The sequence below is a fragment of the Podarcis cretensis genome (assembly GCF_951804945.1).
Source record: "Podarcis cretensis genome assembly, chromosome: 2".
NCBI classification, from domain to species: Eukaryota; Metazoa; Chordata; class Lepidosauria; order Squamata; family Lacertidae; genus Podarcis; species Podarcis cretensis.
In genome coordinates this window covers 45314188-45340236 of record NC_137171.1, presented here as the reverse complement: position 1 = coordinate 45340236, position 26049 = coordinate 45314188, and the positions used below count along the sequence as shown (strand labels likewise).

The 26049-nt window shown below is 39.0% G+C and overlaps 1 protein-coding gene across 7 annotated transcripts in view; it reads left to right on the top strand.

Annotated features, from left to right (window-relative positions):
• GABRB2 (gamma-aminobutyric acid type A receptor subunit beta2) overlaps positions 1 to 26049 on the top strand; it is a 104827-nt gene that overhangs the window by 31658 nt on the left and 47120 nt on the right. For all 7 annotated transcript variants that reach the window (XM_079964839.1, XM_079964841.1, XM_079964837.1 and 4 more), the window contains exons 5-6: positions 4391 to 4611; positions 20987 to 21069. In XM_079964839.1, the coding sequence (XP_079820965.1) occupies positions 4391 to 4611; positions 20987 to 21069 (304 nt within the window). The remainder of the gene's footprint in view (positions 1 to 4390; positions 4612 to 20986; positions 21070 to 26049) is intronic.

The window sequence follows — 26049 nt, the reverse complement described above, 5'->3', positions numbered from 1 at the left end:
AATGTGGCTCAGCTTCCATAGAAACATATGCTAAAAATCCTAAGAAAAAGCACAAAGCTTACCTGTGTTCATGCAGAAGTAAGTTGTACAGATTTTTTTGTAGGATTAGTTCCAAGTAAATGTCTTCAGGATTGCAGTTTACAGCTTTGAGGGGGCTTGGTAAAGAACAGCTATGACCAAAGGAATTTATGGAAGTGCCTTGTTTTCTTTTATATAGACTCCTCTATATATTTCCTTTTTATTTTCAAAAGGTGTTTGAGCTCACTAAAGTAACTGAACAGCTCCGTGATGTGTCTATTGAAATGTTACCCAAAATGATCTTGGCACAATATTATAACTGATATATAATAATTAGGTCAGCTTGCCTCCTTTGCTTGGCATAGACACATCTGAGAGTAACTCAGCAATGTATCATTCTTTTTAAATATTGGCCTGTGCCAAGTTTCCTGAGGAGTCTGCAAAGTCACTTATGCAACGCTCTCACATCGCAGAGCAGACCTTCTCTGGTGTACAGTTTAGATGTTCATTTATCTGCTTTAAGTACACTTGTGGCTTGTTACTGCCAAATTGGTTTTTATGCATTGCTGGGCCATCGCTTCAGCTGCCAGACATTTTAAATTGCTGCTTTATTCCTTAGCCAGTGCCTCATTTGCACCAGAGCTTGCCAAACATGTTAAATAATAAAGAGAGTGTCTCTGCACATGTTTAGAATGCTTTCGTGTGCTGATGAATAACTATAGGCTGTTACCCTTTATCTATAATTACAAGACAAGGCATTTGTGAGAGGAAATAGCAGTTTTGAGGTGAACTGCTGCCAACATTTCCCCAGACTCTGCTGTTCTGATTTGCTGAAACTGGGTGAAAGAACTCTCAGCTGAGTAACTCATTTTTTTCATTGTTAGGAGGAATGATGAGTGTCTCCAAGGATATATAAGATGTTGGGGAGACATTTTCCCATCAGTATTCTATCTAATGGTTAATTAAATTAAATTAAATTAATGCTGTATCCCTGTTGTGCTCTGTTTAGAAACTGAAGTGTTAAGCCGTATACAAATTATTGCAATAAATAAAATAAAATGTGGTTAAGAATACTAATCCTGTTAAGAGTGAGTGGGTGGCAGCAGTCATTATTTTCCTTCTCTTTCAGTGATCTGTTGCCATAATCAGCCTTTTGTCTAGGTTGACTATAAATCTGTTGACTCCATATTTCAGTTTATTTCATATAAAATTTAGGGGTATCAGCAAGTTGAAATTGTTTCTTGCATGCCAAAACTTGCAGCAGGCTAATTCAGCACTGTGCAGCACATAGCTTACTGAGCATTCCTGTTTGAATTGATGGCATTTCTGGTGCAAACACAAATTTAATAAGAGTAAGTGATAAATATCTTCATTGTTTAAACTGAACAGTGTCTGCGATTAAAATTTCTTTAAAAACAACAACTCATTTTATGCTGTTAAATGTTATATAACATGGAATTTGCTATTTAAAATATGTGCCCAAATCTACACAAATGCTAGATACATGTTAGTATGCCAAGAGAATCCAGCCTCCCCCCCCCCCATTAGAGAGTTCAAGTTTCTTACTCTGCATTTACCATATTTTTCGCTCTATAACACGCACCCGACCATAACATGCACATAGTTTTTAGAGGAGGAAAATCCGTAGGCATGCCACCCGTAGGCATTCCCTCCATAACACGCACAGACATGTCCCCTTACTTTCTAGGAGGAAAAAAGTGAGTGTTATGGTGCAAAAAATACGGTAGCTACAAAGGCTTTTGCTTTTGCTTTCTCTGCTAAAGGTACAAGGTTTGTAAACAATCGATGGGGTGTGTTTGTGTCTAGGATTCTCAATGTGGTGTTTCCATTCTTGATACTTTCTATTCTTTTTCTCTGGAGTGCTACCTTCTGCAGACCTCATCCACAGATAGTTTGAGCATTATTCTTAATAACTGAAGACATTTGTATAACAACACGGTAGGCAACGGTACTTCAGAATCATGCTTTGCATATTTTAAAACATGGTATGCTAATTAAGAAGCAGCTGGAATTGTTTTTGCAGTCCTGAAGGAGAAGGGATGTAAGGACACGAGACAGAGAAAGCAGCAGGAGGACACTTCAATCTCCCAGGACATTCTATATAAGATCTCAAAGTAGCTGTCATATTACAAAAAGAATTTCAGAAATAAACTAGAAAGAGAAGTTGCTGAATTACAACTTATTACCAAACTTAGAACCATGGAGAAACCTGGTCTGAATAGAGACATTGGATTCTTATCTCGTTATACATGATAAAGCTATTTTTGGCCATCTCACACCTTGCTTTTTCCCATAAGACCAATTGCAGTCGTTAACAGTCGTCAACAGGTTTACCACACCTATCAGCCAATCACCCATTCCTACCACCCTTCTGAGAAATACCCCTCCACACCCTCTCACTATGTATAAAGTTCTGGTGACTTCTGTTTCAGTGTATTTGAAGAAGTGTGCATGCACACAAAAGCTCATACCAAGAACAAACTTAGTTGGTCTCTAAGGTGCTACTAGACAATTTTTAAATTTTTAAAATATATTTCTTAAATGGTAGAAATCGCTAGAGAGGTTGTCTCATCAATGGCAGAAAATCATCCATTTATTATCTAAACGGAAAAATTGTAAGATCAGTGGACAGTGTTTGTGCATTTTGGACTTTCTAGTGAAGGATTGATCAACTATTTATCTGCAATCTAAAGAAAAATTACAGTAATTTATGATAAAGAGATGAGAATGATTGCTAAGTCAAATAGTGGTGTGTGTTTTTTTTAAAAAATATACACATATATACTCACAGAGAGAGACTGAGATGCAGTGTTGATTTATTGAAATTTACTCAATTGAAACTGCATATGCCTTTGAGTTGAGCACAAGGAAATGAATGGGGATACGCCTGAGTGTTCTGCTCTGGGCTAAAGGGAAGCTGAAGAGTGTATGCGGCAAATTCATTCCTAAGGGAGATCTCAGTACACATGCATAAGTCATCTCCTTCCAACTTCCTTTTTTACCTCTGCCAGTGTCAAAATGAAACTCTGGTGAAAAATTTGTTAATGGTCCCTGATAATAGAATATAAAAAGTGTGTTTGTTCACTCTGCAAACATTGCACTTTGGGTATTAAATTTCTGAGGGGCAGCTGAATGCTTTGGTGCTTGGATTGTTTATAAATATTTGCAGTAAATTACTGCATGCAGTCATAGGTTGAAATTATGTCCTGCATACGTGTTGCAAAGAGCTGCAAAGAATAGCATCTGGCCTTAGATATGCATTTAAATATATTCAGTTACAAGTTTGGGAATGACCATGATACCTGAAGCTAAACTGTTCCTGCCCCCACAAACAGGATAACTGGATTGCCTTGGTGGTATGTGTCTGAATGAATAAAATTATTTCAACTTCAATTAAAAGGGGGGAACAGGAAAGGAAAGTTACCGTATCTGTACCAGGTATTGTACAATATGTCTTTATGAGTATTTTGACAAGCAGTTCTTTTACACTGCCAAGAAGTACCTCATTTCAGCAGGACACTATTATTTTTATTGTTAATAATAATAATGTTAATTATTATTGTTAATTAATTATTGTTAATAATAATAATAATAATAATAATAATAATAATAACCTCTCTTCATTCAAAGATCACAGATTAGTAGTTCCTTCAGGCTGACAGTGCAGTTCTATACTGTCTATATGAGACCTAGATGAACGTGACAATTTGCCTAGGTTTTGGTTTTTGTCTGACCAACTGAATCTTAAGTAGTTGTGTTAGTAAATACATGGTAAATCACAAACCTGTTATTTTATAATTTATTCAAAATTATTAAATAGTCTTTCTTGGACACAATACTTTGTCTTACTGCTGGATAGATGCTTTCATGAAATAATGCCTCATTTTATCACTGTTATTTCAGTTGCTTACGTAAATAAAGGAATTTTATCACTGACATCTGGGAAAAGAGAACTGAAAGTACATTTCCAAAGCTAACATTTTCACATTTTAATCAAGTAATGCAGATCATACTAAATAAAGTATCTTTTAATGAGCAAAGGATACTTATTGGATGGTCACTTGACTATTATGATTTAAAGATTTTTGCCTGTAATGTGAGAAGTTAGAATAATTAAGAGAAGACTTTATCATGCTACTCACTGGTGAGTCCTATAGCTCAAAACATTTGTGCACCTCTTATTTTACGATTTAGGAGGCAGATGTAGTTCAGACATGGAGGTTTTAGGTTTCGGCCGTATGTTGGTGGTTTTGCAGGAAGAACCCCTGATTTGCTTTGCATATCTCAGGTAACACAAGAAATGGTAAAACCGTTTTCAACCTATTTTCCCCTCTCTCTTCTATCATTTCAGGACTATACCTTGACAATGTACTTTCAGCAAGCATGGAGGGATAAGAGGCTTTCGTATAATGTAATACCTTTAAATCTTACACTGGACAATAGAGTAGCAGATCAGCTTTGGGTTCCCGATACCTACTTCCTGAATGATAAGAAGTCATTTGTGCATGGTGTCACTGTGAAGAACAGAATGATTCGATTACATCCTGATGGGACAGTTCTCTATGGTCTCAGGTCAGCATCTAATATTTAAAATGCCATAATTTAATATCTAAAGCTAAGATTTATTTTTTCCTTTATTTTCCAGCATTCCATAGTTTCAGTTCCAGGTGATTTTGGACTTGCCCACCCATCTTAAGTACTTTAAGAGACTTTAAGAGATACTGAGTTTTATACAAACACATGCAACAAAGAAAGAAGAGAGGGGAGGTTTCTGGAATGCAACTTTGGTAGAGTTGATATGTGATAGAACAGTCCAGTGTTGTGCATGTTTACTTGAAAGTTAGTTTCACTGAATTCAATCAGACTTAGCCGTGTGGCTTTTAATAAAGAAACACTCAACTGTGAAAAGTGGATCATATATTGTTAGTGTATACCTTTGTGAAAAAGTCAGCTACTTTAAGCACAGACAATACAGCAGAGTTTTTTCCCAGAAAACATTTTTCTATATGTGCTTGATTACATGTGTGTATGAAAGATATGTGCTTAACCTTTGAAAAAATGCTCTGCTTACCTTCTTGACTTTAGCTGCACTGCTGCAGCATATTTCTGAAATACTAGTTTTCCTGCACTAGTATATTGTAAACATTTAAAAGGTAAGAATTCATTTTAACATCTACATTGTACATGAGACACCACCTGATCATCTTTTGATTGTTGACCTTGTCGTGTTGCAAGTGAGTTTTCCAAACAGCTTATATCCACATCAAAATTTAGTATATTTGTAGCAACTGAGCTTCCATCAGTGTAAAGATGATGAAGTTGGAAAGGCATCATAATTACAGCTGTGGTAGAATATTTCAGAGCTGTCAAGTGTTGTTTTTAAAGTCTAAGGGCTCATCTATACTTTGCTTCTCCTGTATCTAGAGGTGAGGCAGTCTCCTCTCGTCCCTTTCTCTCCATGCACCCCTCCCCCTGCCAGTTTTTATTAGAGTTCCAAAAGGTTGAACTGCATTCTTCTAGTTATTATTGCCTGGAATCCCCCCCCCCCCATTTTCCAAATGACCCTGTCAATAAATAAATAAATAAATCAGCTCATACCTCTGTCCTCATTTTATCACATCTCTGCATAATCACAAAACTGGTCCTCTAAAAAATAAAAGGACCCAATGTCTTCAGAGAAGGGAGAGGGAAGAGGAAGTACCAATGACTCAGAAGTCCACAGTGCCCTTAAGAACTCCTCTTAACAACATGGGAGGAGGAGCTAAACGGAGTCCTGACAGCCTAGAACACCCTTAACCACCCCTCTTAGGAACAGTCCCTCTAGATAGTGCCCAATTAAATAAGAAGATTACAGTAGAGGAGATTAATGAGGCTATTAGGAGAATGAAGCCCGGGAAAGCGCCCGGACCGGACGGTCTGCCCTCTAAATATTACAAAACATTAGGGGAATACTTAGCCCCGGTGCTTGCGGACGTTATAAATAATATTTTACAAGGAGGGAAGATCCCCGAATCGTGGAAAGAGGCATACATTACCTTAATACCAAAAACGGAAATTGAAAAAACAGATATAAGAAATTATAGACCAATCTCTTTGCTTAATTGCGATTATAAGATCTTCGCTGATATCCTGGCAAATAGATTAAAGAAGCATTTAAAGAAATATATCCATAAAGACCAAGCGGGATTCCTCCCTGGTAGGCAACAGAAAGATAACGTCCGGCACATTATAAATGTCATCGAATATTTAGACATGAGGATAGATATTCCGGCGGCCCTGATCTTCATTGACGCTGAAAAAGCCTTCGACAATGTTTCGTGGGAATTTTTATTACAATGTATGAAAACGGCAGGAATAGAAGGCTCTTATATGGAAGGAATAAAGGCTATATACTCAGGGCAACGGGCCAGGTTGATTATTAACAGCAACCTTTCCAAATCCTTTATGATTATGAAAGGCACAAGACAGGGATGTCCTTTGTCACCTTTGTTATTTATCATGGTGTTGGAAGTAATTGCAAATAAAATCAGGGAAACATCTAAGGTAAAGGGAATAAGAATTGGAGAAAAAGAGTATAAATTAAAGGCTTATGCCGATGATCTGGTCTTATCTTTAGAAAACCCAGTGGATAGCACCAGCAGTGTAATAGCTCTTTTAGAGGAATTTGGGAACCTGTCCGGATTTAAATTAAATAGGAAAAAAACTAAAATTTTAATAAAAAATGTGGATGATTATGAGAAAATTCAGCTGGAGCAAAAAATAGGCATTAAGGTTGTGAATAAGGTAAAATACTTGGGAATTTGGATAACCCCAAAAAATATAAATTTAATAGAAGATAATTACAATAAGGCGTGGCAAGAAATTAAGAAAGACTTGGAAACCTGGAATAGGTTGAAATTAACTTGGACAGGAAGGATGGCAGCGATAAAGATGTGTATCCTTCCGAGACTGTTATTCTTATTCCAGAATATTCCTGTAATTAAAGGTACCACCTGTTTTAAGAGCTGGCAAAAAACCCTCGCTAATTTTATATGGCAAGGAAAAAGGGCTAGAGTCAAATTTAAACTCCTTACAGACTCGAGAGAAAGAGGGGGCTTTGCAGTCCCTAATATAAGGCTCTACTATGAGGCAGTGTGTCTATGCTGGATAAAGGACTGGGCCACCCTAAAGAACACAGATTTATTAGACCTAGAGGGTTTTAACATCAGGTTTGGCTGGCACGCCTATATGTGGCAGGGGAAAGGTAAGGTCCACAGAGGTTTTTCTAATCATGTTATTAGAGGCTCACTACTTGAAGTGTGGAATAGGAATAAAAATCTGATTGAAGCAGGCACCCCCTGGTGGCTCTCCCCGATTGATATTATTAAAATAAAAAAAGTAAATATGACTGGTGAAAGGTGGACGTATGAAGACCTCCTAGTTAAAACAGAAGAGGGATGGAAACTTAGACCATATGATGAAATGAAGGAAAAGATTAAGGAATGGATACAACTCCACCAAATTAACGCCCTTTGGAGCGAACATAAAAAATCAGGTATGAGCGAAAAAAAGTCAAAATATCAGGTAGAAATACTAGAAAGTAATAATAAAATTCTTTCTAAAATGTACAAGCAATTACTGGACTGGGATACCAAAGATGTACAGGTGAAAGGAGTAATGGTTAAATGGGAGAGAGACCTTGGTCACAGTGTGGAATATAATAAATGGCAGACACTTTGGAAGAGGGGTATGAAGTTCACGGCATGTGCTGCTCTCCGAGAAAATTTAGAAAAAATGATGTATCGTTGGTACCTAACCCCGGCAAAACTGGGGAAGATGTATAAAACCGGAGACATCGCATGCTGGAGGTGCAAAGCAAAGGTAGGGACTTTTTTTCATATTTGGTGGACTTGTGACGAGGTGAAAAAATTCTGGGGACAAATATATGAGGAATTGAAAAAAATATTGAAGTATAATTTCCCTAAAACTCCCGAGGCGTTTCTCTTAGGTATGATTGGTGAGGAGATAAAGAAAGTGGATCAAACCTTTATTCAGTATGCCATGGCGGCGGCTAGAATTTTAATAGCGCAAAATTGGAAATCCCCCAATATGCCTACGATCAGAGATTGGCAAGTGAGACTGCACCAGTATATAGAACTAGCGAGATTGACACAAAGAATCAGGCATCATAATAGTACAAAAATAAAAAATGAATGGAACAAATTTACAAGTTATATGGAGGTTAATTTTGGAATTAATAATTTAACAGCAGACGGTATCTAACACCTACTATGTTGTAGTATGATGGTATTAATAACTGCAGAAAGTGTATAAGATAAGATAACCCAAAACCGAGATGGACGGAGGTTTATTGTTTGTAGGTCTGTAAGTTTGTAAGTCTTGTAATCTTCTTACTCTTTATATTTTTTTTTTCTTTTTTCTTTTTTTCTTTTTTCTTTTTTCTTCTTCACTGGTGTTTGTTTTCTTTTTATATGCTTGGTATATGTTTGTTATTAGCTCTGTTATATTTTTGTATGTGGTTTTTAAAATCTGTTCAATAAAGATCTTTTTTAAAATTAAAAAAAAAAATAATAAAAAAAAAAGGAACAGTCCCTCTGAGTCCTGGCAAGCACAGATGGTGGTGGAGCAAGACAGATACATGCAGAAAAATCAGACTAAGTGCTACCCAAGAGTGGACAAAGAAACACAGGTTTTCTGGAGATGGTTCCAGGTAGGGAAATTAAAATTGAACAAGAATGGACCCACTAAACAACAGAAGTCAGGATCAGCCCTAAGATCTCAGTTTTTGCTTTTCTATTGTAAAGCAAGTTAGGAGTGGGGCATAGAGATTTGTAGAGAAGATGTGGCAAGAAGCAGAATGCTCAATAATAATAATAATAATAATAATAATGATAATTTTTATTTATACCCCGCCCTCCCCAGCCAAGGCTGGGCTCAGAGGGGCTTACAAGCAATAATAAAAACAAGTTGAATGATTACAACTTAAAAACAAAATTAAAATACAACATTAAAATATTGAAACATTAAAATATTAAAATGTAGTCTCATTGCAGAAGAAGGAAAAGAAAAAAGAGAGGGAGGGAATCAAATTGGCTCCAAGCCAAAGGCCAGGCAGAACAACCCTGTCTTACAGGCCCTGCGGAAAGAAATCAGATCCTGCAGGGCCCTGGTCTCATGAGGCAGAGCGTTCCACCAGGCCGGAGCTAGAGTTGAAAAGGCCCTGGCTCTGGTCGAAGCCAATCTAACTTCCTTAGGGCCTGGGACCACTAGGGTGTTGTTATTTATGGACCTTGAGGCTCTCCGTGGGGCATACCAGGAGATGCGGTCCCGTAGGTACGAGGGTCCTTGGCCGTGAAGGGCTTTAAAGGTCAAAAGCAGCACCTTAAATCTGACTCTGTACTCCACCGGGAGCCAGTGCAGCTTGAAAAGCCCGTGAGGAGCCTCGCTGCAGCATTCTGCACCCACTGGAGTTTCTGGGACAGCTTCAAGGGCAGCCCCGCGTAGAGCGAATTACAGTAGTCAAGCCTGGAGATGGCCGTCGCATGGATCACTGTGGCCAGGTTGGGGCGGGAAAGGTAACCCTCTCCTCACCTGCTATTTTCTATTTCAGAACCCTGACTGGGAACAATGTGGCATTGAGGGGTCATACAAAAGATGGGAGACAGCTCAGCATTTCCACCCAGATGCTGCTTGTTCCCTAAAAATCCTTTACTGCAGAGAAACAACAGCCTGGATTCCCAGACTGTTGTTTGCTGCAGAATGCTTAGTTCTGTCATAAAATGCGCTAATTTTAAACTCTCAAACTTTACTGCCTAAATACAAAAACTTGGAGAAAAGAAAGAAAGATGCTCACTTCTGTGTGATGTGAACTGTTTCAGAAGAGCAAGCTTATTCTTGCTTCCATGGTGTTATGGCATGTTTTTAATGATGATTCAACATTTGACACCCATGAAGTTCTAGTGGGTTTTTGGAAACTGAGCTTCTGTGGGCATTCTATGGTTTGTCTTATAGAGTTTGAAGAAGAAGAAAACCAGGAATCTGTTTTCTAACCCACCTTTTCAAAGGCAGCAGGAGGCAAATATGTGTGATCAAGGAGGAGGGATGACTAACTTTATGCAAGAACATTAGAGAACTGATTGCTACTTTATGTGACAATTAGTGTCTCCTGAAACTTAACTTTAAAACCAGATTGCATCCTGGTAGGATTCCATATTTGGGAGAAAATCATAACACTTAGGCTCCAATTGCAAACACAGTTGCTTGAGAATTAGGGTACTTCCATATGGGGGCTTAATAATGCAAATGTGTTGTTGGCCACAGGACCTCCTCTCTTTTTAAACTTACTTAATTTATTTCTTATAAAGTGTAAGTGTGGGGGTGGAATACAGGCTGGCATTCTTGTACCAACAATGTTGTATGGATACCGCAAAAAAGAAAAAGAAAAAAGTCATGCGTGAGGAGCACCCATCCCACAAGAAACACCTGTCTTGAAGCATTCCAAGTCCCATTAAACGCAGCAGGTCTGACAGCTAAGAAAGCAAGCTTAGAATTCTGCTCTTAGTATTTATACTGGGAGGAATTAAACTGGGAGTAAATTGCTATAGCAATTATTCTGCAAAGCAGAAGCTTTTCAGCTTGCTGGGTACAACAATCCCACTTCTACCCCCCTCCTCTGCTGTCCCTTGTGCTGTTATGGGGCTTCTCACAACACCCGCAAGTCAGTTGCAATGGGGACGAGGGGGGAACCCATTTGTACTAGCAGAAGTCCTTGTGTAAGCTTCTGCTACCAATGTCCTTCTATTTGAAAAGCTCAAAGACCACATTATATATTTATGATTATGCCAAGGGTGGAATGGGCAGATCAGCTTGCGTTTTTAATCATTTGCCCAACTATACCAGCTCTGTCTACAAAGAGACAAAACCTGGAGAAGTCTTCTTGCAGATTTCTCCTTGGCAGGCAGTCTAACTGAAGCTTAGAGGCAATCTGAAGACTCCCAATATGGATGAAAGTCACAAAAGGCTTGGCTTTGAGGCTAACCAATTGAAGCCCCTTTGCAAGATAATCTTATTGTTCTAATGTTAGTTACAAAAGGCCACCAGGAGGAAATGGGTGGGATGGGTCATATAGTCATATAGTCATATAGCTACGGTATCAATTTTCTGTATTTGTATTTCTTCTTTAATTTTCCTGAGAAAGTTGAAATGGCTTCCTTTCCCCAGTATTTTACAACATGCCCATACAAGTATAGCATAATATATTGGAATGTTGGGACACCAGTTTCTTTGACTTTTCTGGAATGTGCCATCTGTAGGAACAGATGGGAAATATGCTACAGGGCCAGAGGGAGATGTCAAAAAATCAAACCAGAAGGAAAAGAACTACATCCACTGTAAAAAAAAAAAAAAGCATTAAAACAGAATAGATGCTAGATGCTAGAATTGCCTGATTGTGGCACTGGGCACTAGAAACTGTTGTTTGCAAAACAGCCCCATTGAACTCAGTCAGTCTAACTTCTGAGTAGACATGTGGGATTACACTGCAAATATATGAAAACTCATTCTTCTCCTATGAGCTATGGAAAATCTGATTTAGCATTTCTGCACAGCAGGGGGAAGAAGAGAGGGTGCACTGGAGTAGACTGAGGGAGGCTTTTGATCCAGTTGCCCCAACGGACCCCTGGATGAGGGGGGTTAAGTCAGTGGCGTAGCGTGGGTTGTCAGCACCCGGGGCAAGGCAAGTAATTTGCGCCCCCTAACCCTGGATTTGCGCCCCCTAACCCTACCCCTAACCCTACCCCCCAGATGTTGCGCCCGGTGCGGCCGGTCCCCCCTGCACCCCCCACGCTGCGCCACTGGGTTAAGTACACTACCCCTTGGGTTTGAGTACTTGTTCTCCTTCCTACTGAGACCAAAGGAAGAGAAAATGAAAAGAAAAACCCAAAAACACCAAGCACATTGTGTTCCTGTGCTATGAGAGAGGTAGAAATGCTTTTCTTCACTTTCACCATGCCATGCAAAATTTTGTACACTTCTATCCTGTTGCCTTTGACTCACCTCTTCTCTGAATTAAAAAGCCCCAAGTTATGTAGCCTTTCTTCAAAGGACAGTTTATCCTTCCCTTCGATCATTTTCTGAACCTTTTCCAACTCAGCAATATCCTTTCTGAGGTGGGGCGACCAAAACCATACACACTAGTCCAAATGTGGTTGCACGGCAGATTTGTATAATGGCATTGTGACATTGGCAGTTTTGCTTTCAATTCCTTTCCTAATGATCCCTAGCACAGAATTTGCCTTTTATTCCTTCTCTCAGCTTCCTGCTGTTTAACTAGTTCCTGCTCCACAAGATAACCTCTCCTTTTATTCCATGACTGCTAAGCTCACTTAGGAGTCTTTGGCGAGGTATTTTGTGAACAGCTTTGTGAAACGCTTAAGTATATTATCTCCATGCATTAGGGTGGCTAAATAAAGGCAGCTGGAAGGGGAAAGTGCTGGTAGGGAAGGGCAGGCGATGAAGAGCCTTAGTGGGCAGCTTGTGCAAAAGCATCAGCAGGTGGAAGGGCAGTGAAGGTGTTGCCTGCTGGAGGGTTTAGAGTCAGTGTACACTCACAAGCACCACTGAAAATAGTTTAAAGTTAGTATTTTTAAACTAGGGTGTGTGTGTGTCTGTGTGTGTGTGTGTGTGTGTGTGAGAGAGAGAGAGAGAGAGAGAGAGAGAGAGAGAGAGAGAGAGAGGTGTGGTTGTACAGGTATTGGGCAGTATATTAATTCAATAAATAATAATAATAATGTTATAGTAGCTATATGAACCTTCCTGTGCACATAAGAGACAGGATTGGGAAGGGTAAATGCATTGCCTTGCTGTTTTGTATCTCTAAAATAGGTCAGTGTTTTCTAGATTCTTAATTCATTGAATACTTCTTTTTTAAATTCTATTCCTCCTTTGTAATTCTTTTTTTTAAAATGCAAGCTTACATACAAAACTTAAGACAATGATAAATATTAACTTCTAACATAAAACATAAATCCATAAAAACTATAAAAACAGCAGTAGCCCTAAAATAATAAATATGATGTAGGGCAGGGGCTGCAGCTTTATTGACCCTTAAAAGCCTGAGTGTGGCTGCTTACTTGAATTATCTGCTCGGCATGTAAGTGGCTTTTGATTGTATTCTGGATTGTGTCATGATCTTGAGGGTTTAGTACTATATGCCCTTAGTGGCAGAAGACTTGTGGCTCAAAGACTTAAATAAACAGCATTTTCTGTGGGCTCTGCCCCCCAGGTGGATGCAGAGTCTATACCTGTCACTGTCCTCTGTATCATGACTTGGCAGCTCTCATGCTCCTGTCTTTGAGTTTATTTTATTTCTTTCATTTTGCTGTGATGTCTCACTTTGGGGTTTGTTGACAGTAAAACTGTGAGCAGAAGGCTTCTCGGCATTCTGCACTGTATTTGCAACTGGGGGACTGGAGGACAATGTGACTGAATTTTTCCATGAGGAAGAGAAATTCTCCAACAGTTTTTCACAGTTGGGAATCATCATGAGCAGCGGCTGTAGCACAGCTTTATTATTCTTCCCCAAGTTTTCCTTTTCTTTTGCTGCTTCTGCAGTAGCTGTGGTGTTGACGGCTGGCCTCTGTTTTGTATTCTCCGCAGTTTCCCAGACCTAGGGATGAGCTTAACATTGCACTCAGGCAATTGTTCTGTCAGGGCAAGCATTTTGGCTAGCCAGACAAAATGATCCCCTCTCCCTGCCTCCCTGCTGTTTGTCTGGGAGTTTTCCTGAACTCCACCCCCCCAAGCCAATTTGGAAACAGGGAGAAGGAAGGAAGATCCAGTCTGCAAGCAGGAGCCTTTGTGCAGGGCTTCTAGTGATGAATCTCATCCTGCCCAAAGTGACATACCTCCGAAGCACCCCAGGAAAAAAAGGTCATATTTTCCCCACACACAGTGGCCATTTTGGGTGCCGTCATCTCTCATGCTGTGCTCTTGCATCAAATAAGCGCTTTTATCAGAGCCATGCAAGGTCTTCCCCCCCAAAAAAAAACCCACTTTGGGGGGCGAGAGCAAAGGGTATGGGTCACATGACTCACCTGGGAGTATGTACCAGAAGACACATGGTCCTGGTTTGGGGATTGAAAATGTTGGACAGAATATAATGTTATTCTGAGGCAATGTGGAAGGAAATGGTGGCTGCCACAAAAAATAATGGGCTGGTTCAGAGAAAATCTTGCACATGGCCTTTTTCTTAGGGGAAGGGGGAGGGAATCTTTTGGAAAATTTGAGCTTGATTGAAAAAGTTGGATGGGGAATGGAATTCTATAAAGATGGCCACCTGGTAGGATTAGCTAGTCAAATAGTTAAGAGGGCAGAAGGGAAGGTTGGATGGAAAGCTAAGGTTGCTAAAAGAGAGGGATGCATACTGTGGATAGAGTGGGCTATGATGAAACTTATTGGTTAAGAGGCAAATAATTGTATATATGTTTGTAATTTTAGAGAAGCATTCATGTTTCTTTAGTTAAGTAGCAAGGTGGGGGAACTGGCCAGGTTTCAAAAGAGTGGAGTGTTTTTGGGTTTTATTGTTAGAATTTCAATGAGCTGTGCACTCAGCTAAAAAGCTATAAATGTTCCTATTCAGTTATATGGTGTGTGGATTTCTTGGAAGCAGATTGTTCTGCAATTTCAAAATGGGATAGCATTAAAATATAAATAATTGAACTACAAAATGACACTTAATGATGTGTATGGAAAAATAGGAATACTTCTATGTTGAGGCTTTTGTAGCCTTACTTATTTTTTAAATAAAATAATAATAAAGTGGGAATGAGATTAACTACATACACATAACCATTTTTAAAAAACAAGAGCTAAAGCCTCCATTCACTCCAGGTTGGGAAGCCACATTAGCACAGCTTAGAAAGTCCTTACGTCATGTAGCCAGTGCCACAGAACATTCTCTCACAAAGTCAATTCAGAAAATAGAGGATTTAGTCAGCGCTGTAGGCTTCTTTTGATAAGCTCTATCCTTTAAAAATGATCTTTTTCTTGGATTCTTTCATTGCATCATTATCTCCCCAGTGTCTCAATATACTATCCCCATGTATATTCCAAGCAGCCATTTCTGTATTTGGATCTTGGAGTTAGTTTTATCAATGCATAAGTAGTCAGTCAGTCAGTCAATCAAGTTATTGCTTATAGCCAAAGGTTGCTGCAATGTATACAGTGTATTTCAACAAAATATATACTAGTTTGATACAAAAACTTAAAACATTTACATTGTCAAAACATGACCTGCACAAAGCTATAGAAACTTCTTAATATACAAATTGAAACATTAGACAATAAAATGTATAAGCTAAAATCACTGCAGGGCCACTAATATATTAAAAGTAATAATACAAGCGACAATTATGTACAAAGTTTAGTGAGAAAGATGCAGCTTAGTGTAGATGGGGTCAAATAAATTCATCTCCTTTACAGTTGATAGCTATTTCAGTTACAGTATATAATTTTTTCTAATTTTCCTGGTGGCAGTTGTGGTCACATGCTTATTTATGTCTGCGAGGGGATAAAGAATCATGTCATTATAGGTGTCAAAAACTGTTCTCTTGTTCATTATATAAGGGGCAATGTCAGATATAATGCGTAAGGTCCTCTAATTCAGGGCATCCCCTAATACAAACACGTTCATTTACTAGTATGCCTCTATGTCTCCCATCTCTATAAGCAGAGTTTATTGTATTTACTGTAAAAGCTTTCTGGAGTTGTACAAAAGTCAATTTATTGAAGTAAAACATATGTCCAATGGCCTCTCTAAGTTTAAAATATAATGGGGCACATGTGGATAGGTATATGGGGTTTAAGTCGTTTTTAGTAGCCACTGCCCTTATGGTCCGTTTAAAAATATTTTTCTGAGAATGTAGGGAAAGTTCTTTGAGCTCGGTCACTGAGAAGTCCTATCTGCCCATCAGGCAGCATGATGTACCCAGTTTTTAAGGAGTAATCCATTCGCACACTCAATCAGGCATTTTCTCCAACCTATTTAAAATAAAGAAATCCAATTGGCTTTGTATTATTCCTAATGTGGCCCATTTTATGGCCTCTCCTTAAGATGGTCTGTCCCAGAATGAATTGCACATTCCTGCCAACATGTATAAGTCATTGTAAATTTTTTAATAAATATATATATTTTTATAAATAGTGTTCAAAACCCTACTCCCCAACACTTTCCTCAGCAATTATTTTTACTATGAACAAATGTGATAGAAAGATTACATGTACAGCCACAAAATATGCAGGAAATTGAAATGTTAGGAATGTCCCCACGCTTAAGATGCCATTATTTTTTTCGACCATCTTTCTTTCTCTGCCTTAAAAAAATAAATAAGGGTTTCCATCCCACAAAATTGCATTAGTTATGTTAAATGTTCTGTTTGCAACTTTTGTATATTTATTTGCTAACGGAGTGAGAGATTTCATCTGTCTCATCTGTTCACTTCTTGCCTGTTTCACCTCATTTAATTTCCTCTAAGCTTCATCTGTTCATCTGATTTTCAATACAATCTAAATCTGTCATCTACAAGATTGCTGGGACAATGTGCAGTGTCTTAGCGGTAAGGAAGATAGAAAGAACTAGGGAATGGATAGTGGACAGAGGAGGCACTTTCCAATTCAAGTGAAAGCATTAGAAGTTTTTTTATGGACTTCAGTACTGAATTGAGCAGTGGGGGAAAATTAAAGTAAAATTAGAATGTTATTAAATTAATGGTGGCGATGCTTTAAGGAGGGTAATGTATACTAAGTGATTTCCACATCAAGGTGCTATCCTTATCAAAACAGACTTAAAAAAATATTAAAGAGAGATGTAGTGGCAGCTGTTTAATGAGATCTCGAACCAATAAAATGCATTTTGTATGGGGGTTCTGTAGAATTTTTGTGCAGAGTTTACTTTAAGTCTACTTGATCACTTCAATCTTCAGAACTTGCACTTCTACAAATGTTGTTCAGTGTCCATTCTGTGCTTCCCTATAGCGTGGCAACACCTATATTTTGGAACTTCCTGAAGGCATCACATTATTTTAGGTTTCTGAAAAGATCTTTTGGCAGGCCTATTCAGACATGTTTTATTGTGTTTCATTGTTTTTTAGATTTCTAAACAGTTTTAAAATGTGTGTGTGAGAGAGAGAGTGAGTGTGCGCGCACACACACACACATTGTGCTTTTATTACAGATATGTTTGTTGCCCTGGGCTCCTTTGGGAAGGAGGGCAGGATATAAATTTGATACATGGGTAGGTAGGTAGGTAGGTAACTAATAGCAGATATGCTGGCCCAAACAGTTAGTCCTAATCTCACATAGCTCTTTGTGTAGGAAAAGAAGAAGCATACACATCACTCAGATTTATTCAGCCATTTCTTTAAACATATGAGCTGTCTCCTAGTCTAGCTACATTTTTCGGGTTTTGACATAGGGCCATCAACTCCTACACCAGACACATCTAATGACCCCATAACTATAGCTGTATTTGTTATTAAAATCACTCAAGTGATAGACTGTATTCTTAACTCAATTATGTGTCTGTTTCTCAGCTTTCCTCTGTGTTATGGCCAAATGCTCTGTTTCTACTGTGGCTTCTGTGAGTTATAGAATCATAGAATCACAGCAATCCTCCTACATAGACTACAAATTGTGATTCTGCAGATGTCTAGCTTAGAAGACCTTTTGTTTCAATGACTGGAGTCACAGTGAAATATGCCAGTCACCTGAGTGCTTATTGTGAGGTTAAAGAGTTTAAGCTTGAACCTGATGATGAAGTGACCACTTAGATGCTGGTCTGTACTGTATTTATGTAGCAGGACAGACTGCAGATGGCATACAATTTTTGCATTAGCCAAAATGTCTTTTGGTTTCAATTTCATTTTTATTTTATTTGTAAGACACAAAAAAGAGGCCCATGAAAGTTTGGAAATAATAATAATAATAATAATAATAATAATAATAATAAATAGCGCTTATTATTTATACCGCATCTGGCTGGGTTTCCCCGGCCACTCTGAGTGACTTACAGCATATATAAGACATTAAAAACTTTCTGATACAGCCCTGCCTAGTTTTTTATTTAAAAAACTTAAGTAACTTATTTAATAAATTCTATGAACAAATTGTACTGAGGAGCACCATTTGCTGGCGGGGTGCTTAAAATAGCAGTAATCTAATTTGATGGATGAATAAAACGATCCCATCTAACATTTATTTCCTTGAGATTAAAGTCGATAATAGTTGTATGTAGGCCAATACAATCTGGCAGAAAGAGATAGTAAAAGTGGATGTGAGCATTAAAAATGCAGAAGGCTGATGAAACAAGGCACAAGGTGAAGAAGAAGTTTGCATACACACCATATATTTAGAGCACACGGCTTCCCCTAAAGAATCCTGTGAACGTAGTTTGTTGAGGGTGCTGGGAATCGTAGCAGTGTGAGGGGTGAACTACAGTTCCTACAGTTCTCAAGAGGTGGACACAGGCAGCTACAAGCAATGCCTTATTGTATAGTTTAAGCTGAAATAAACAGACTAGCTCAAATTCAACCAGTGAACATCATGGCTGAGATTTGAACTTGGGTATCCCCAGTTTGATTCTATACGTAGAGTGCAATGATGCTGTATTACACCACATCAGTGCTGGCCCATGACATTTTGACACCTGAGGCAGACTCCAAAATGGCATCCCTCCTCCATGCCAGGGAAGAAGGGATCAGGGAAGATCTACATCAGGAACAAGGCAAAGGGAAAGAAAGATTGACATTGGGGTCTGTTGCCCCAAGTGGACTCTGCTGCCTGAGGTGGTCGCCTCACTGTGCCTCATAGACCCTGCTCCATTTAGGTGTTCATAGAGCAGGCAAGGACAGTATATTGGATTTCTGGTATCACATGATTCTCATGGTCAATAAGATTCTGATCATTGCTGTTAACATCTGAGCTTGCACACTGTAATTCCCTTCTCCAACCATGAACCAAGAGATATGGTGTGAAACATCATATCAACATCTCTTTTTTGCTTTATTTCATCCATGGGCACAAGCTCTTTCATTCACCTGGATTGAAAAAGTCCAGAAGCAAAACAAAGCAAAGCAGAAGAATAGCAGATTGTGGTAGTATTTTTTTCCACCCCACAAGCTAGACCAAGTACTTTCAAGTCCCAAATCTGTTGAAAAGTTCACATGTTGGGGAGCGGGGATTATGTCACTATAATTCAAGGTTTCTTAAAATGCCCCATTTCATCTTTATGCCCAAGTAGAAGGGAAGCTTTGAATTTATTTTATTTTTTCCACAAGGGACCTGGAAACAGAATTATCCTGAATTTCACAACAGGCAGCAAATTAAAAGAAAAGAAGAAAATACTGTTGCTAAAAGCCATAACCATTTTTCTTCAAAGCTGATCTCTCCGTGCAGGAGAGAAATTAATCACAAGGCAGTTTTGTCCTCAGATTTCCATATATTATAACTGGGTCTGCTGCCAGCCTTTCCAACTGTCACAAAGCAGGCATGCTTCCAAGAAGCAGAAGTGAACATTGGGGAGAGCTACAAGTGCACAGCTTTTGTAACTATTTCAGACACGAGAGTCACCAGAGCTTAGTCATTGCACATTGGAGACTTCTGATAAGGGTTTTAATAAAAGTATGAAATCAGGTGCAGAAAATTATTTTATACTGAAGATTGCTAATGAGGAACTCAAATCTGTCCTCTGATTGCATACCTGTTTTCTGCTGGGTGCGGCGGGTAGGAAACTAGGAACTTTAAATACTTACCTTACTGTACATATTTTGTGGACAAGTTTTCTCAGAAAATTTTCTCAGAATGTTTGCCATAAGTTTATATACTCTTTTGTGTGGAAGTGGGGAAGCCAACACCCTATTAGGTATGAGTAAGGAAAGCTGTGTTTGTGAAGAAAAATACAATTATTAGAATTTTCTATTAAAATTCAAAACCTCAAACCAAGCTGTAGTCTTTAAGGAAAGGGAAAGGGGGAAAAAGGTGGTAGAGCCATGGCTTCTGTGAGAGATAAAAGGCCAGAAAAGGGTAATTTCTCTATAGATTTGGTTGGCTGTGGCGTTTCAGCACCAAAGGGCTACACAACTTCATGATGGGTTTCACAGAAGAGTTACTCACTCTCACTACTCCTTTCCCTTTCCCTGGCAGAACTAGCAAGAAATATTAGTCACGGACAGTTCTGCATCTTTCCAGCAGACTGCAGGATACATGAGACATCATGCTCTTCTGAGATGGTGCTGTACAAAAAGCTCTGTCTCAATGTATGTCGTTCTTTGTCGCAGTATGTGAGAGGAACTGGTTCCAGAAAACTTGCTTGTTGGGTTTTTAATTCATCTGAGATTCAGAAGCCTAAAGAGTGATTCACACAACCACAAGTTGTGTGACCATTTTTTGGGATGGTGGCCCATTGTGGTGATGTTCTATAATTATCTGCACTTAGCAGGGACTATTTTTCATCCAAACTTCCTTCCCAGACCATACTTCTCACTTACCATACTGCATTCCCTCCCCAAGGCTAGAATGCGTCATTTAACTGTGATGATGCCTTTTGTTTACCTGGACTGAGGATAGAAGGGTGTGTGCGTATATGTAGAAACCTATTTCTTTTTCATAGCTATTGTGCAAAGGTAAGGTACATGCTCCTCCCACTTTTTGCCTGTGGCCCACCCACCATTGGCTTATGACCACTGGAAGTGAAATCCTGACTAAAAAAGACTAATGCCTCATAAAGCAATATAAATGGCATTCAGCTTGTTCTAAAATCAGGCAAAAATATTGATTGTTTTCTTGCAAATATGGCTTGTTTTCTTGACTTTTCTTGGACCTTGAGAATCTGCCTGTATTTCAAGCAGATTGAACAAAATCCACAAAACTAGCTTTTGTATGTGCTTTTTCCTAGAATTACAACAACAGCTGCATGTATGATGGATCTACGAAGATACCCCCTGGATGAACAGAACTGCACACTGGAGATAGAGAGCTGTAAGTACATTATTTTTATTTTTTGTAAATTCTACTTACTCAAACTGATTCAGACGTTTAATGTTTCCCCCTGCACCCACATGCTACTAACCTAGTTGTTTGTGTGTCTGATGACATTTAGATCCTTGTAAACACACAAAACAAATTTAGCTCTCCAGATGGATTAGTAATTTGTGGCACAAGGATTAGAGGAACTTATTTTGTGTGTTTGATGGACAATTTTCAGCTTTAAAAGTCTCACTCAAATGTCTTTTGGAGTTCATGCGAGGAGCATGAGGATTACTATCAATTCCTTATCATTTTCTGCCGCTGAACAGGATTGCTATGTGTTTCAGGTTTTTTAAATGAAGGGTTTAGGTTGGTCACTGAAGTAGATGGTGTATGTACCACTGTAATTAGGCTTCCCAGTGCAAACGTGATTGCTTTATCATGTGTATTTACTTTAATTATTATTTCCTGCTTCTTTGTACTGATTCATATATTTGATTCCCCCCCCCAGTGTTTATATTGCAAATTCTGCATTTTCTGCACAAGAACATAAAACATGAATGATAAATTTATAAGTAAGCATTGTGTGCAGCAAGTTAGTTGACATATTCAGTTGATTAGGTATGCTTGTTGAAGCACTCATGCAGGAGGATAAGGTGCTGGAGAGGAACTGGGATGGATTCCATTTCAGTTTGCATTTAAATGTAATCTTACGTGATTTGCACTTTTTGAAACAATAAGCGAAGTGAAATACGGCCACCCTTCAAAATTCACACTTCACATACAAAATGGCATAAAAACACATATTTTAATGAAAATCACAAACACAAATGTTTGTATAAGGCAAAATTGCATACAATACAGAAATGTGTATATTAGGAGAAAGTAGCATATAATCCTGGTGAATATATATATATATATATATATATATATATATATAATCTCTCAGTTTCTCATTTTTCCAATCAATAGGTGGTATCAATCACCTATTGATTGGAAAAATGAGAAACAGAGATTCTGAAATTGACAGATTCAAGCATCCCTAGTGCTGAGTTACCTTAAAGGTAGGTGGGTGGGTGGGTGTTGTTTAGGCCTTAATACAAAGCTGACAGTTTATGCCCATCCACTATTGCTTGAATTCCAACCCTTCCTTCTGCATTCTAAGCACTCCTTTGTGGTTTGTTAATGAGCTGTGGTGTCATGGTTCCGTGTGGCACTGAATTGATGAGTCCCTCCATTATTATTATTTTTAATTGGCCAAATGATGCTGAATCCTGCCATGAAACCACACTTTGATGTTTAACCTACCCAATGCATTTTTCAGTATTTTACTTGTAATATTTAAGGATAATTAATAATTGCTGCCTTTGCTTATTGAGTATACATGTATGATTAATTATGTGTGTGTGATATATAACTAGCAATGGTGCATTGTTAGCAAACAGAGAAAAACGAAACCATTGAATTATATTAGTGGAAACTGTGGCCCAGATTCATATAACCTGGTGAACTACCAGAAGCCAACCCAAGGGCTCCCATTAATGCAATGGGACTTCCTTCTCCTCTCCCTGTGTGTATCCTCCTCTAATCCACTTTGGAGGATCAGAAGATTCTCCCAGACCAGTGTGCAGGGAGGAGAAGAGGGTGCTTGTTCCATCTGGTAAGCAAAAACGCAGGAGCTGATAGAACGATCAAAATAGCATGATGTTGAATTCCTCCCTGTGACCTGGATTTCTCAATATTCTGCGGTTGTTTCCAGTTCAGCAATAATGACCCAGAATTAGTAACAGCAACATGAAATACTATGGGAAGGCAAATTTTCCTTCCACTTATATCTGTCTGAGAAAGTACTAGCACAATTTATAAGACATATTGCCAGCTTTGTGCTTTTTTATATAGTATCAGCAGGATGGAATGCCTTACATTTCATTTAGTTTGGTGCAAAGTATATGTGTGTAAAGCGAGTGCAATATTTTCTGTGTAGGTGAATTAGGTCATAAGGCAACCCTAAAATTGCTTTCTGCAAAGCACATTTAGGATATATGAAAAACAACTGAAACGGCACTTGAAGGTACAAAAATGGCACTACAACACAGAAGAAAGACATTAAGTAAATTCTACAATTAGTTAGAGAGAAAGTATAGATGGCTATTATTCCTGTAGTTTATTCCAGGGTCACACCTGGGAAGAAGTGTGTGGGCAGGTATATGGATGAATGGATTGGTTGGGTAAGTGTAGAACAAGCCATTTATTTTAAATAAAAATTAGTGCCAGTTGCTTATAACAATATTGGCATACTAGAACAAGGTAATCTGAAGGTGGGATCAGAATTCACAGCATAGGAAAATGTTTAAATTAAGGAAAAGCAAGAGTGCTTATGCACATTTGTCCTTGCTTTCTGATCCTTCAGATTTCTGGCTTAGATATACAGCAGAAATGAAATTTGCACATTATGGTAAGCCAGGTTTGCTGGCTTATCATCATTTATTCTGCATGAGTAGCATGTTTCTATTACATCCAAACCCAGAGCAAGGCTTACTGCTTCATAACAAGCCAGGATCTTTAGCCTGCCTCTTGTTGATTAATGTATCCTGACGTGTAAAGGTAAAGGGACCCCTGACTGTTAGGTCCAGTCGCGAACGACTCTGGGGTTGTGGTGCTCATCTTGCTTTAGTGGCCGAGGGAGCCGGCGTACAGCTTCCGGGTCATGTGGCCAGCATGACTAAGCCGCATTCTGAGCAGCGCACAGAAATGCTGTTTACCTTCCCGCCAGAGCGGTACCTATTTATCTATTTGCACTTTGACATGCTTTTGAACTGCTAGGTTGGCAGGAGCAGGAACTGAGCAACGGGAGCTCACCCCATTGTGGGGTTTCAAACTGCCGACCTTCTGATCGGCAAGTCCTAGACTCTGTGGTTTAGACCACAGCGCCACCCACGTTAGGGAATAACAAATCAGCCTCCCAGTGACATAACACTTCCTGGGATGCAGCTGGATGGTGTTGTCACCAACCCAGAGCTCCCTCAACCTTGCCACTACCTTGCCCATCCCCAACCTGCAGGGCAACTCCACTACCCTCCCCACCATCTTCTGCTGCTGAGCAAATTTTTGGGCTTCTTACAAATCTTCCTAGTCCCTGGGTGCCCTTATCCATTGTTTCCTCCTTTCCTCCACAGCAGCCTTGCACCAATTCCTGCCAAATGGATTGGTTTCGTTTTCCTCCTCCTTTCACATAAGGAGGACCCAGTTTATACCAACTGCTTCCTCCATCTTAATTTCACTCCCTGTACTATCCCAGGAACAATTTTTCTGAAGGGGGTGTAAGTGGGTTGAGGACAGTGGAAGAGGGAAAACCTGTTTACATGAATGTTGTTGTTGTTTTAATATCCCTGGTTCCCATGCCTTCAGGCTCCCAGTCTTCTCTGCACTCTTGCCTATGTCCTTCACCACTTTTCTTTTCAATATTATATAACTCAGTCCTGACTGCAGAGCCTTGGGACATGTTCTCCCAGAAAAATAGAATTGTAGTGCATGCATTGGTCTTTCCCTCCTTTTTTATTTTATTAAGTGGACAAAATTTATTTCTACGTTATCCGTCAATTCAAACTTTTCCCTTTCCACCAACTCCCCCCCCCCCCCCGTGTTCCAATATTAGCTGTGTGTTAACAAATGAGCCTCTGTGCCAGAGGCAAACAGATGTTTTTCTGCAGTTCACAGAACACCGGTTTCTCTCATTAAATGTATAAATAAATAAAACAAAGAAACCCAGGAATTGCTGGATACTGGTTTTCAGATGACACCATCCATATGTAAAAGCTATGGTGTGTAGCTTGCAGATACAACCAGAAAAGTATTTAAGATGATTTTGGAAACATTCAGCTAATCATGTCCCACTCATACCATTGATTTCAATGATGTGAGGATGATTTTGAGGATAACAGTTTATTTCTTCTTCCTGTTTGTCACAATGCTGTGATCTATGTAATGAAGAGTTCTGTCTCAGAGTCATCTTTGTCTCATCCCCATTATAGTACTTAATTAAAGCACCATTAATCCTCTATATTCTTTACAACCACCATGTTATTGCTTCATGAGGGACACGCATCTTTTCAGAAGCCCCTTACCCACTTTGGTGTGTGTCTTTCTGTTTTCTTGTAAGGCCAATAGGATTTTTCTGGAATATTTGGAATTTTCAGAATTGCGATACTCAACTTTAATTCCCCTTTGGATGAGTTATGGCTACTGCATTGTTCAGAATTACCACAAAGTTTTAAATGGTTTGCCTTTTTTGCTTGTACTCTATTTCCTAGGATTCTTTTATCCCCCCCCCCCCCCGCACGCATACTACTTTTGTGCAATATGACTGTTTGCAGTCAAGAAATACCTGCTGTGATAAGTGAAGCTTTTCTTTTTAAAAAAAGGCTTCCCACCATTTAAACGTAGGAACTGCATATCACAAGGAAAATTGGTCAGATATTATTTGTTTATTTTCAGCATCCTTTAATCTCTCTGTGGTAAAGACTTGCCATGGAGACAGCAGGGTGCATTTTTTAAAGCGTATTGAGGAAATTGTGCCGCAGTTCTTTTTGCAAGGGGCGTGTTCACACGGTGTGGTTTTCTTTCTCCATAATTTCCAAACTACCCTGACGCAAGCTAGTAGCCTTCAATTGTTAGTGACCTTGTTAGTTCATTCTAAGATATGGTGTCACACAGGCACATGCCTTGGCCAGCAGCTCTGGATTGTGGCAGTTCTACATTTCAGACTTGTCATCCATTTCATTAACCCTTGTAGGAGTAACTTCCGTGACACAGCCCCACAATTTCACAGACTACTCAACCTGTATTGTGCATTTGCTGAAACTGGACTAGGGGTAGAATTTTTATTCTCTCCCTCTTTTTCTGTCACTTTAAAAAAGAAATGTATTATCAAACAATAGGTGGCCATGAAAGAATAAGACAGTTGTAACAGGTACCATGCAGCTTACACACAGT